Source organism: Diadema setosum, chromosome 19, assembly GCF_964275005.1.
Source record: "Diadema setosum chromosome 19, eeDiaSeto1, whole genome shotgun sequence".
Classification (NCBI taxonomy): domain Eukaryota; kingdom Metazoa; phylum Echinodermata; class Echinoidea; order Diadematoida; family Diadematidae; genus Diadema; species Diadema setosum.
This window is the reverse complement of record NC_092703.1, coordinates 16,378,705-16,393,279: the sequence shown is the minus strand read 5'-3', so window position 1 is coordinate 16,393,279 and position 14,575 is coordinate 16,378,705. Positions and strand designations below refer to the sequence as shown.

Sequence of the window (14,575 nt, the reverse complement as noted above, 5' to 3'; positions counted from 1 at the left end):
TTAATAATTGAGTAATATTTCCATTTACCTAAACCTACAGTAGGCATTTTCTGACAAGATCTCTGTATTGTATTGTGAATAAATAAAAAATGGAATATCGTAGTACAATGTACCAGGAAGGTGGTAGTGCCTTTCCCAGTTGCCAAGAATCTGGACTTTTGTACATTGGTTACAATAATGATGACGTTTTTCTTTCTAATTCCTTCCTCTGCGAACACAAATTGCCGAGACAAGATGAGTTTTTATCATTCTAAGGCCAGATACCAAGCTTTAAACTAGTCCAATAATCAGCAGCAAAGTTATTTTGTACGCTAAATGTTATATTTACGAATTGAGGTACGGTGAATATCATGTCTCCTTGGTCAAACGTAGTCCAGTGCATATGGTGGGAGAGTAAAATTACCATCTCTAAAAATTGCCATCACTTCACGGATGGTTTCGTTTATCGCCGTCTTGTGCTCCTCAGTAAATGGATCGAATGCCGTCCCGTTTGGTCGGGTCCTCTTGAAGTTACCCGTCGCATGATCCACAGCACACCGGAGGCGATGTTCCAGGTTCGGACTAGCGATGCCGAGAAAGGAAACGACCCGGCCAAGCTGCGTCGCCAAGTCAGTGACGAGATGCTCGTAGTGCACAACCATGACTCTAGGCCCGAAGCGAGCCAGAGCGTCCGTTGTGATCTTAATCCACCAAAGATGTTCTTTCAAGACGTACCCATTCCATTCTGAGTTCAGAGGGAAGGGATAGGTGAGGAGTATATAGATACAAAATAGAGACATACACTGCAATTTAGTTTGTAAAACTTCTCGCCCTGGGGTTATCTTTTTGTTTGTTTGTTTGTTTGTTTGTTTGTTTGTATATTTTTTTGGTGATATGACTACTTCAATACACGGAAGATGAACGCTTCAGCGACAGTTGCTGACAAAGGAGCGACAATGACTCAATGACATTATATTTGTTATCACATTAATTGCGCCGCTTGTGGCAACGGTAATTCGCCTTGGAAATGTTGCTAAAGGGAAATTCCATCCTGGCATTATTTTGCTTTGTATGAAAACAAAGTCAGAGACGTAAATCATTGAAAATTCTGGGATATATATATATATATATATATATATATATTATACTGTTATACATATGATATTATAAATACATAACTGTAGTGTACTAACGTTATAATGAACGCGGTTATAGCGACATTTCAATACATGTATAACGAAAGAAAACTGCCAGTCCCGAGGACTCCATCAGGACTTCAGCGGGAGTCAAGGGTTGGCGGCAACCACTGATTTCGTCAGAGAACGAGAACGAGAACGAGGATGACAATCACGTGCATATATATTGTGAATCGAAAAGCCCTCATCAAAATGATCACCTAGCTATTGACAACACACCACCATCACTTTTTGTAATTATTTAATGTATAGTTCATTTTCATGTTCTCTTTATTCTTCCAACCTGGAGTCCTGAAGGTCTCCTCAGCAGCATGGCCGATGTGTCCTTTCCCTTTTCGCCGATTCCATTCAGCCACAAGGGCGTTGTACGGATTTCGAAGCAGCAAAATGCCACCTTTCCATTCCAAATACTCGTACCCGCTGAGAAACCAGTGCATCTTCACCACAGACGTGCATCCACAATCCGCCCGTTCACACTCGCCCAAAAAGCCTGCAAACCAACGTACGGTTGTTGAAACTCGGTTTAAAGAAACCTTTATTGTTATTATCAATATTATTATCATTACAACTATTATTGCTATTATCATCATAATAATTATTATTAATATTAAGTAGAATGATGGTTTGGTCGATAACCTAGAATCTACACTAAAACTTCCTGACACCTACCTGGCAAAATATGGCGATTTACCGAAGTTACCACAATTCTGTGTTAATTTGATATGCTCCATTCCCATTGATTCCACGATAAACAATGTGTACAGATTTCGTGTACACAACTATTTCTGGAAAACATCTGAAAATTTGAGATTTCAAAACATTTCACGTTTCTCATATTTCTCATTTCACGTCTGAAATACAATTCGATATGATTCCCACCGCTCTGTTTAGCGTTTCACATTACCCTAATTGGAGTAGGGCTCCATTTTAACTTACCACCATTCAACAAACTCTTATCACAGAATACGCTTCCTGTGTAGACCCCTGTTGCCCTCTCGATGAGGTAGCGTAACCACGTGTTGCCAGACCCAGGGAAACTTGCTAACCCCAGCAATGGTAGCGTGCCATTCTCAGCCAGCGAGGCATGTTCGCAAACAGACTGTGGAACCGCCGCCACCCTAACAGACTTTTGGGAAACACCTGCGACACATTCATGTTCATGAAGAAGAATGATGCACACTGTGAAACTGAGGAGGCTATTTACATAGAGAGAATCACTGGAGTAAATAATTATCTCATCCAGGGGCGGATCCAGGAATTTCGTATAAAGGGGGCGCAAAGAATATTTTTGGTGCTACTTCCGGGTTTCATCTCCATTTTTTTTTTCTTTTTATTTCTTTTGTTTAAAAAAAATATAAAGAGGGGGCGCGCGCCCGGTGCGCCCCCTCTGGAACCGCCACTGTCACCTAAAGCGGTGGCGGGGGGGGGGGGGGGGTGCGGTTGTTACCACCAATCATAGTGCTGGTGATTATAGGCTTACTTTGGAACAACGTATATTGAATTTGAATTTACACCGAATCTTTTTCTCGTATTTCACAAAATCAAAATTATTGCCGGGACCTATACTCGGTAACGAAAATCATAAAAATACTGTACGAAACCTGTAAAGCGCCGCGTTATGAATTTGCATATAGCAAATATTATTAGTAAAAACACATCAGTGAGAGTTTGATGAAAATTGGACAATCCGTTCAAAAGTTATGAATTTTTGAACTTTCTGCTCAGTCACAGCTTGTGATGTAGTGTAGACCGATACTAAGAAACTATAAAGAAAGTTCGACATATTTTCACTTTTCTCGCATGATAAAAAGAACACTTGACTTGCCCCTCTCAAAGGGCAGGGGGAATAATATCACCCTTTACATACGTCAGCGACAAGTCAAGGAAATGCGCGCTTCTTTTTTTTTTTTCAAAAAATGAAATTCTGTGAAATTCATACGATTCAAACAGCCCATGAGTTCGACACAACAGACCCCGTTTACAGTGCGGGGCCGGGCTCGGCCACGGCCGAGCCTCGCAATTTTGTCCGTTTACACTGCTGGGCTCGGCCGCGCTTTTAATTCAAACCTTTCAATATTTTGTCGTAGTGGCGCTCTGCTTGTAAACAAACGCAATTTGGTATAGCCTGGTTTTCAGACCCTTTGCCAACTGGATTCCGTGACGACGAAGTCGCCGTTCGAGCAAAGGCCTTTGCCGAAGGAAAAATCCTTTGCAGGACAAAACCACCTTAAACTATACTAGTTTTCGACGTTGAGGGGATTAATATCATGAATAGGGAAATAGTACGGGCAGAGAGTCTGGAAGCCAAACTAAAGTTGGCCGCGCATTTGGCCCAGTTTGCGTTTACACCAGGACCCCGTTTACAGTGCGAGGCTCGGCCGCGGCCGAGCCGCGGCCGAGCCCAGCCCCGCTTCAGTGTAAACGCGCAAAAGGCCAAATGCGAGGCCAACGCATTTGGCCTCGCTCTGGAGGTGGTCTCGGCCGCGACCGAGCCGCGGCCGAGCCCTGCCCACAGAACTCTTAAGAGTTCTGTGGCCCTGCCTCTTCTTGGTGTAAACGCAAACTGGGCCAAATGCGCGGCCAATTGCGCGGCCAATTTTAGTCTGGCTTCCAAACCCTCTGCCTGTATCTTTCGCTATTCAGGATATTAACCCCCTCAACGTCGAAAACTAGTATAGTTTAAGGTGGTTTTGTCCTGCAAAGGATTTTTTTCCTTCGGCAAAGGCCTTTGCCCGAACAGCGACTTCGTCGCCACGGAATTCATTTGGCAAAGGGTCTGAAAACCAGACAAATACCAAATTGCGTTTGTTTACAAGCAGAGCGCCACTACGACAAAATATTGAAAGGTTTGAATCAAAAGCGCGGCCGAGCCCAGCAGTGTAAACGGACAAAATTGCGAGGCTCGGCCGCGCAATTGAGGCCGGACTCGGCCGCGGCCGAGCCGCGGCCGAGCCCGGCCTCGCACTGTAAACGGGGTCCAGGAAGAGGCCGAGACCACCTCCAGAGCGTGGCCAAATGCGCGGCCAATTTTGGCCTCGTATTTGGCCTTTTGCGCGTTTACACTGAAATGAAGGAGGGCTCGGCGGCGGCTCGGCCGCGGCCTCGCCTCGCACTGTAAACGGGGTCAAAAGGCACACGGGACTGACACATTAAGCCGGGAGGCCCCCTGTTGTGATGTCGAACTGGTGGGCTCTTTTTACATGTATAGTGTCAAACTCATGGGTTGTATAACTAGTGGGCTGTATGACTCATGGATCTTTTTTTTTTCAATGTCGAACTCATGGGCTGTATGACTCATGGACATTTTTTTTTCCAATGTCGTAATCGTGGGCTGCATAACTTGAGTGATGACCCAGAAACAATGAGATCGTAATAAAAGGCGTGTCCTATCTTTTTATTAGGACTTTTTTGTACCTCAGTTATTTCAGAACCGATTTTATGTAAAAAAAGACTTTGAATTTCTCTTAGAATTGTATAATGCTCTTTAATATTTCATATGAAAATTTTTAATTATCTAGTGTAGTTAAAACCCATATGCCAAACTCGTATACCAAAACGATATATACAATCCCTTAAAATTCCTTTCACCATGATGCGCAATCTTTATTGTTGCACACAAGAAAAATTAACGTGTGTATAAGTACACACACACATGCGCGCGCGCGCGCGCACACACACACACACACACACACACACATATATATATATATATATAATTTATTTATAGTGGGATGATGCAAATATTTTTACCGAACATATATGTACATAATTATATACATATTTATCATAGTCTTGGAGCTAAATGAGAAGCATGATGTTATTGGCCATAAAATGAATGTTATTACGTGTATTAGTTTATCAGTTAAGGTTCAATATCAAATTAACTAACCACTGACGATGGGAGTCTCAATGGCTGTTTTCACGTTGTGTGGAAACCCGGGTGCACTGTCGACATCGGGTTCTCTGGTTGGTTCCGTCACCATTCGCATTATCGCCTTTCGATACCAAATCGATGCTACACGGTAATCCGTCGAGAATTCAAGCAAAGATACAACAATAATCACGGAACTCATCAAGAACAGCAGCATATTGTTACGAAACGATTTCATTGTCGCGCCTGATGATACCATCGCTTAGATCCTCTGATATTGGCGTCGACTCACTGTCGGTATTGGCGATGAATCTATACAGCCTTTGGCAGCTGCTGGTATCATGACGTCAACAATAATATTTCCAACTTTTTTTTTTCTCTCTCTCTCTCCCTCGGTAAACAAAGGCCACCACGTATAACGCAATGAACTATTTCTTTCAGTAGCCAACAACTATCTCATATAAAGACCAAGGAGAATTTGCCTAAAATGCACTCTGTATACCTCTTCAGTGAATGCCGAAATATTAGAAGAGCATATCAATGAAGGCTTAGGGGGAAAACAGACAATCTATTCGAACAAACTTATGAATTTTGATAGTTTAAGATGACATCATAACCACAAATGAAATAACACAGAAATCAGAGGAAAAGCGGTTACAACATTTCGTCATGTCTCAGCATTTGAATGATAAAATCACAATTTAAGAAGAATTTCATAAAATATTTTCATTTTTCTGGTGTGATGAAAAAGTAACCAGTGGACTCAACTTCTTTATTAGATGTAAGTGGAAACGCAGTTATCACGTAATACGAACATAAATAATAGGGACTTCAGTTAAACATTTTCTGACATAATTATCTCCAGTAATCCGTTTGTCTCCGACTTTAATATAATTCAATCCCCCTCACCCATAAATTTGCTTTTTCACATGCCCCTTGTTCTTGTTTAGACAGCAATGCATTTTCACCTCTATGAGTAGCAGTATTATGATAACGCAACAGCTGTTAGTTTCAGTCTACGACGCACGTTAACTACTACAGTAATTCCCGGAGTTAGTAATGCTGGCGTGAATATAGCAGATGTTTTTTTTTGTTTGTTTTTTATAGAACCCTCCCCCCCCCCCCCCCACCCCCACACTCCTCTCTCTTCCTTTCTCTTGAGTTGTTGTTGTTGTTGTTTTTCAAGCGCCCATTATAAATGGATATGGTAAAGAGGTACAGTCGTATAGATAATAGAGATATACTATACAGTGTTCATGCTGGACGCAAGGTATTATGCTGAGGCTGTAATCTTGCAGCCTTGATGGAAGCTCTAGGGTTCTAGATGCTCTCTCGTGCTATCTAAGGCTTATTTTTCAACATACGATGGCATTAAGTAAGAAATCACTTCAAGCTGGAGACACAGAGCCAGGGCGGGAGAAATCAAATCTCAAGCGGGAGAACGGGATTTTTGCAAAAATGGACTTTCGGCGGGAGATCTCCCGTCGAAAGCGGGAGAGTTGGAGTCTCTGGCTTTTGTTGCTTGATTGGGAGCAGTTCAATTAATTATCGTCAGTGTTTCTGATGTAGGCCTACATATTACAATGAAAAGCTACCAACAGAAGAAACAGCTTCAGCAGAAAAACAACGAAATGAAACATGTAATTTAATGGGATCGGTGAGGTACGTTGTAATACGCTAATCATCCCTATAGCCCTACATTTTTGTACCTGCTTACTAACTTCAGACATCCAATACAGGGGTTATGGATCATTTTAGTGTGCGTATAAATGCTGTTTCATCATCACTATAGGTCTAGGCCTATTGTGTATGTTTGAGATATGTTTTGCTCAGTTACTCTTGTGTTCTTGATTTATATGTTAGGTAATCATGTAATGATATGACACGACAGTTTATTGTAAAGTTCCAAATAGTGCCTTTTAGGGTGAAAGATAGATATTATGATACGTATAAGTTTTGATGAATAATAATGGACTATGATTGATATGTAAACTCCCAGTGCGATGATAATCATCGTCATTTAACAGCTTCATTTATGGAACTGATTGGTATACGAAAAATGACGAGAAAATGTTTCTAATCATCGAAAATTATCAATTTAGGTTACAGCTCGTTATTCCGAAGGTTCGTTGTTCCGAAGGCTCTTTATTCCTAAGATTCGTTATTCCGAAGGTTCATTGTTCCGAATTTCATTTTCGGATTATCCAATCTTCGGAATAACGAACCTTCGGAATAACGCCACAAATTTTCGGATTAACGAACCCTTTTTCATTTTCGGATTAACGAACCTGATGTAGGTATAGGGTATTTGCGTGTTTCGGATTAACGACCCTTCGGAATAACGAACCTTCGGAATAGCGAACCTTCGGAATAACGAACAGCACCCTCAATTTAAACCCCGACAGCCACCACTCAATACCGAGAGGTAATTACGTCGCGTAAATATGTAATAATTAAAACATGACTAAATTTAACTACTCTCTAAAAAAAAAAAAAAAAAAAAATCGAGTGAAAATATTCACTCTTAAAGGAGTGAATACAAAAGAGTGAATTTAGAGTGAATTTCGAGTGAATTTTGAGTGAAAATGTTCATTTTCACTCGTTTTGGAGTGACCTCAGGGATCACTCCAAAATCTTCGAGTGATCTTCGAGTAACTAAATAGATAGATGAATACAATTCATTATTGCATATATTGCTTTCAAAAGCAAACAAATAATAATTATTTGTGGTTACAGCCAACGGCGTAAATCCATACTGAGGAGTGGGGGGGATGGTCACCATCGCCACGATTACAAGCCCATAACCGGGCCGGCGCAGCCTTTTATTTTTTTATTTTATTTTTTTTTTTTTGGGGGGGGGGTGGGGGGGGGGAAAGCTTTGTGCCCCCCCCCCACATACACACACTTTACAGGGATCGGATGCCCCACTCTTTTGCATGAAATATAAAGTGGGAGAAAAGTGGCAGCAGCAACATAAAGACTTTTTGTTCTTGTTGCTTTTTTTTTTTTTTTGCTCGTCAGACGACTTTCGGCGGAAAATCAGACCTTAAAAGTATGAAAACATTTTTTTTTTTGGGAAATATCTGTGAGAGGGAGCGTGTGTATGGGGGGGGGGTATCTCTCTCCCACACGAGGAAGATTTTGCATTCTCAGACCTGAAATTCAGCGATCTGGTGCTCACTTGAGGTGAAAATTTTGTTTTCTTTTCTTTAAAAAAACAATAAGAAAATGAAATATTCACATTATATTATTGAATGACAAAATCGTGGCATTTCAGCTCTTGCTGTGCGACATCACTGTGAAGGCCTACTAAATAATGGGGCCTATCATCGGCGTAGACAGGATTTGATCTTAGGAGGAGCGGTTATGTGAGGGAACGAATCAAGCGAGGGGGGAGGGTATGGTAGGGGGGTTTCCCCCTCCTACGGTGAAATCTCTTTGCGTTGAAAATTTTGACATTTTTCAGTCCAAAAACTGCCGTTTGTAGCTATATTCTTCGCTTTGGAAATTAAGGGGGGCACACCAGGCGCAACTGCTGTCAATCACTGGCAGCAACATCAGAAGAATGGCATAGCGGTTAAATGCGAGCGAGCGGAGCGAGCGAGCATGAAAATATTAACATTTTACAGTCTAAACACTGCCGTTTGTAGCTATACTTTTTCGCTTTGGAAATTAAGGGGGGCCGCATCAGGCGCAACTGCCGGCAGTTACTGGCAGCAACATCAGGAGAATTGCATAGCAGTTAAATGCGAGCGAGCGGGGCGAGCGAGCTTGAAAATTTTGACATTTTACAGTCCAAAGACTGCCGTTTGTGGCTGTATTTTTTCGCTTTGGAAATTATGGGGGCACACCGGGCGCAACTGCTGGCAATCGGGCAGCAACATCAGAATGGCATAACGCTTAAATGCGAGCGAGCGAAGCGAGTGAGCTTGAAAATTTTGATATTTTACAGTCCCACATGTCCTTTGTGGCTGTACTAGTATTTTTTCGCTTTGGAAATTAAGGGGGGGGGGGGGAGGGGGCGCACCGGGCGAAAACTGCTGGCAATTACTGGCAGCAACATCAGGAGAATGGCATAATGATTAAATGCGAGCGAACGAAGCGAATGAGCTTGAAAATTTTGACATTTTCCAGTCCCAAAAACTGTCGTTTGTGGCTGTATTTTTTCGCTTTGGAAATTAAGGGGGCGCACCGGGCAAAAACTGTTGGCAATTACTGGCAGCAATATCAGGAGAATGGCATAATGATTAAATGCGAGCGAGCAAAGCGAGCGAGCTTCAAAATTTTGACATTTGACAGTCCCCAAACTGCCGTTTGTAGCTATATTTTTCACTTTGGAAATTAAGGGGGGCGCACCTGCTCACAATCACTGGCAGCAACATCAGGAGAATGGCGTAGCGATTTGACATTTTACAGTCTAAAAACTGCCGTTTGTAGCTATACTTTTTCGCTTTGGAAATTTAGGGGGCACACCGAGTGCAACTGCCGGCAATTACTGGCAGCAACATCAGGAGAATGGCATAGCGGTTAAATGCGAGCGAGCGGAGCGAGCGAGCTTGAAAATTTTGACATTTTACAGTCCAAAGACTGCCGTTTGTGGCTGTATTTTTTCGCTTTGGAAATTAAGGGGGCACACCGGGCGCAACTGCCGGCAATTACTGGCAGCAACATCAGGAGAATGGCATACTGATTAAATGCTAGCGAGCGAAGCGAGTGAGCTTGAAAATTTTGACATTTTCCAGTCCTAGAAACTGTCGTTTGTAGCTATATTTTCGCTTTCGAAAATAAGGGGGCGCACCGGGTGCACCTGCTGTCAATCACTGGCAACAACGTCAGGAGAATGGCATAGCGGTTAAATGCGAGCGAGCGGAGCGAGCGAGCTTTAAAATTTTAAAATTTTACACTCCAAAAACTGCCGTTTGTAGCTATACTTTTCGCTTTTGTTTGTCCCACTTTTATTTGAGAACCATCCCCCCCCCCCCATCGACGCCTCTATACATATTAGGTTGCTTTTGTTAAGTGAAAGATCTGCTGCGCACTCTTTGATAAATTAGGGAATATACGTCTATGTCAAAAGTGTACAAAGTTTATCCCTTATCCTGTATAGCAGACCTTTTGCATGTTTGCGATATTTGGACAATTTTCCATTTAGAAAGTTCGAGATTTGTCCTCATCTCGGGAATTGCTTGGGGGATAAATGATTTGTCTGTCTAAACACTTCCTTTGGGGCGGGGCAAATGCCCCTTTGCCCCCCATAGATTCGACGTCCCTGATCTTCCCTTGGTATGCCCATAGATGTATCCTGACTGAGTCATCAGTCACTGTCGTTTCTCAGGAATGATTCAGGAAATGGAGGGGATTCAATTATGGCGATAAAGTTGTTGTTATTGTTTGTTTGTATGTTTTCGTACATATTTTGCAGATGGTCCCCAGTTACTCGCGTCATAGCATGTTTACATGTAGACCTATACTATTTGACGTTGTCAACGCCTGAGCCATACCTTACAGTGTATGTCGATGTTACTTTCTTCGCGAGCGAGCGAAGCGAGCGAGCGCTTGAGAAAATTATACATTTTCCTACAAGATAGAATACTGTTCAGCTCTGTTACCTGTCTGAAGGCCGGCGTACAAACGTCATGCAATATGCCAAAATTGATACAATCACATTTCTGCTTCCTCCATTTTTTCCCCTCAAAATTCAGGGGGATGATTGTACAGGCCATCCCCCCCCCCTCCTCCATTTCAGGGGGGGGGGGGGGATATATCCCCCCATCCCCCCCCCCGGGATTTACGCCCATGGTTACAGCAGTAGACTGTGTGAGGCCATAACATAACGTCATTATCCTTGCATGCATAATCTGACTAAATCACTGTTTCACAAGAACTACTCTAAACCTTTGAAACCCCGTTATCTTGTCCCTATAGAGTGTTTTTAATAATACAAAATACCAATATTGCTAACACTGCATCAAAATTGAAGGTCAAATTGAACCCAATTAAAAATCATTCGACTCAACAATAGAGGGCGGTATGAACAGTAAAAGGCATTCTTACGTTGATCATTTTTTACCATCAATGGCACGGGAAGAATCTTCCCCTCTGCCTCTTCCCCACCCTCCCCTCATTTCTTTGTTTCTGTTGATGATACGAGCATTGCTAGCCTTTCAAAATTTAAGATCAAATTCAACATAACTAAAATCACTCGATCCAACGTAGAGGGCAGTATGAACAGTAAAAGGTAGTAAGGCATTCTTACGTTGATAATTTTTCACCATCGATGTCAAGGGAAGAATCTTCCCGGGGCCTCTGCCTCTTTCCCACCCTCCCCTTCATTTCTCTGTTTCTGTTGATGATACGAGCATTGCTAGCCTTTCAAAATTTAAGGTCAAATTCAACGTAACTAAAAATCACTCGACCCAACGCAGAGGGCAGTATGAACAGTAAAAGGCATTCTTACGTTGATCATTTTTCACCATCAATGGCACGGGAAGAATCTTCCCTCTGCCTCTTTCCCACCCTCCCCTCATTTCTTTGTTTCTGTTGATGATACGAGCATTGCTAGCCTTTCAAAATTTAAGGTCAAATTCAACATAACTAAAATCACTCGACCCAACGTAGAGGGCAGTATGAACAGTAAAAGGTAGTAAGGCATTCTTATTACGTGGATAATTTTTCACCCTGTCAAGGGAAGAATCTTCCCGGGGCCTCTGAGTCTTTCCCACCCTCCCCTTCATTTCTCTGTTTCTGTTGATGATACGAGCATTGCTAGCCTTTCAAAATTTACTCTCCCCCAACTTTCTCTGATTCTTCCGTACTTTCCTTCCTCCCTTCCCTCCACCTGTTTTAGGCCTATTGTACAATTTTTATTATGTCATATTCAATCAATTTTGACATGAATGTTTAATTAATGTAACAAATAGTTTTGTTTTGATCAAGTCAGAAAAAAAAAAAAAACAGCAACGAGGGACTAGCTCAGCACACGTATCTAAACTTATCATCTATAATTTTCAATTTACAAAAAGATGCAGCATAATGCATCGTTATCCCCGAGGAATGATATACATTGTATATGCCTGGTACTGTACAACTCTTTGTTTATTTTCATTCATTTATTTATTTATTGCAATACAGGCACAAAGATCATATAGCTACAGTTATAGGCCTTTACTTCCAGGTAGCCCCCTCCCCCTTATATTTCAAGACTAAATTCAATTGTATGATACTTAGCCCAGTGTTCTGCCATGTCTAGAAACTACACATATTATAGATTTACAGCTCATCATGCTTAGGCCAGAGTTAAAGCAACATTTCGACAGTAAGAGCTACAATAATTCGTTACAGCCTGTAATATCTTAGCCTATCTGTAGGTAACGCCTTTGAAGGTTTGCCTGTCTACATCACCTATAAAGAACAACAAACAAAAGCCAAATGAAACACACACACACACACACACACACACGCACACGCACACACACACACACACGCACACGCACACACACACACACACACATACACCCACAAACTTTGCCATCCCACCACCGGTCAGCCGTTTGATTTATTTCTTTGATAACTTTTTGACATAACACCTCATCAAACCAGGTCCTAAAGAGCGGAATTAAGGAAAGTGGTTTAAATTTAAACCATGGTTTATGAAATCTTTTCTGCGTAAATATGATTGACAGATAAGCCAGTTCACAGTTCCACTTTGCGCATGAGCAGAAAAAGGTCATTTGCATAATCAGGCGTGTTTGTCTTTGAATTTACTGAGATAAGCATCCCTGATGTAATGATTGTTCATGTAACCCTTGTAAATGATGCTTATACTTGCACATCCACCTGACAGCAAGCCTGGTATTTAGCAATGTTGGTAGAAAGATTTTGTTTATGTATTCAACACGGAACTATGAAATGAATGTCTGCCGAAGTGTCAAATAACAGACCATTCTTGTCACCTGCTCTGTGCAAGTTAATTCTTTGTTTGAACGTGAATTCCATAAATTGTGGGCAGGCTTATGCATCATGCTGCTTTGAAAACGAGTGAAGTGCCTGACCATTTGAGAAAAAACAGAAGGTCATTTGTACCAATGTACCCATGAGCTAACTGTGACCTGGCTTATTGCATACGCTGACAGACGTCCACCAACAAACTTGCGTTGATTCGCGCATGTCAAAGGTAAGCCTATTTCACGCCTATTTCAGACCATGGCCTAAATTTGTGCTCTGGTCTAGGTTTAAATCATCTTCGTGGATTCAGGCCAATTTGTACGGATTGTTTTCACCAATAAGGCTGAAATAAGTCTTTAGAATGGAATTCACAGAATGAAGAACATACAATAAGAAACCTGATCATAAGATAAAACATGGATAATAAATTGACTTCCATACAGCATTAGTTACGTTCAGAGGGTGACCCTTGATCTCGAGGATAAGCTGACTTAAGAGGATAAGTTCTACGGGGCGCCAAGTGTCAGTCGATTTCATTATGAAATGAGTGATTTCGTCACGAAATCGACCGTGCGACACTTGGCGCCCCATAGAACTTATCCTCAACGTTAGCTTATCCTCAAGCTTAATCGCCGTCTGAACGTACCTAACTATGTATTATCAGTAGCGACCTCTTCACTTTATTGATCAGCTCAGGCAGAGTTTCAGAATTTATAGTGATTGGGATGGGGAATATTAATACGGTTTCAAATCAAAGGTTTGAAATTCATTGCATGAAATCAATTTCTAACTCATAGATGATACAGTTGTATTTCCACCGAATTTCACGTCTATCAGACTTGTATGACGTCATCAAATGGGTCCATCAAAGTTGACATTTTTTTTTTCCCGTGTGTCAATGGCGATACAAAGTGTAAATGTGTGAAAAAATGTATAGGGGGCTTATCTTAAATCCATGACCCCTGTATTTCATTACATATTCTGACAGCTTTTGAGTGGCAGATGTCATTTAATGAGCTTTAAAGGGAACCCGAACCCAAGAGCAATGTGGACTGAGTGAAAGCAGCAACATTAGTAGAACACATCAGTGAACGTTTGAGGAAAATCAGACGATCGATGCAAAAGTTATGAATTTTTTAAGTTTTGATGTTGGAACCGCTGGATGAGGAGACTACAAGAGGTTATGATGTATGAGTGGATAACAATATTGATTATAAAGAAAATGTAAATAGAATTCCACAAAAATTCATTTCTTCATGAAAGTTACAAATTCCATCAACTTGATAGGTACTGACATATGTTAAAGGGTGTGTACAGTTCTGGTTGAGGTGAGGATTTGGCTTTTAACGTTTTGCGAGATATTCAGAAACCTATCTACGAGATGTCAAAGAGCATGCAATTCTAAGGGGTATCGAAAGTTTTGATGAAAATCGGTTTTGAAATGGCTGAGATATCCAAAAACAAGGTGAAACAAAGAGATCCTAATAAAAGGCATGGCCTGTTGCCTTTTATTATTATCACTTTTTGGGATATCTCTGCCATTTGAAAACTGATTTTCATCAAATAAACATTGAATCCTTCTTAA

At 41.5% G+C, this 14,575-nt stretch overlaps 1 protein-coding gene across 1 annotated transcript; it reads right to left on the bottom strand.

The window, feature by feature from the left end:
- Positions 1–362: 362 nt before the first annotated feature.
- Positions 363–5,164, bottom strand: LOC140242302 (sialate:O-sulfotransferase 2-like). The gene is made up of 4 exons (XM_072322044.1): positions 5,065–5,164; positions 2,112–2,315; positions 1,459–1,665; positions 363–724 (listed from the first exon to the last, which is right to left on the bottom strand). The coding sequence occupies exons 1-4, from the start codon at positions 5,162–5,164 to the stop codon at positions 363–365; spliced, it is 873 nt and encodes a 290-aa protein (XP_072178145.1).
- Between the last annotated feature and the right edge of the window lie 9,411 nt (positions 5,165–14,575).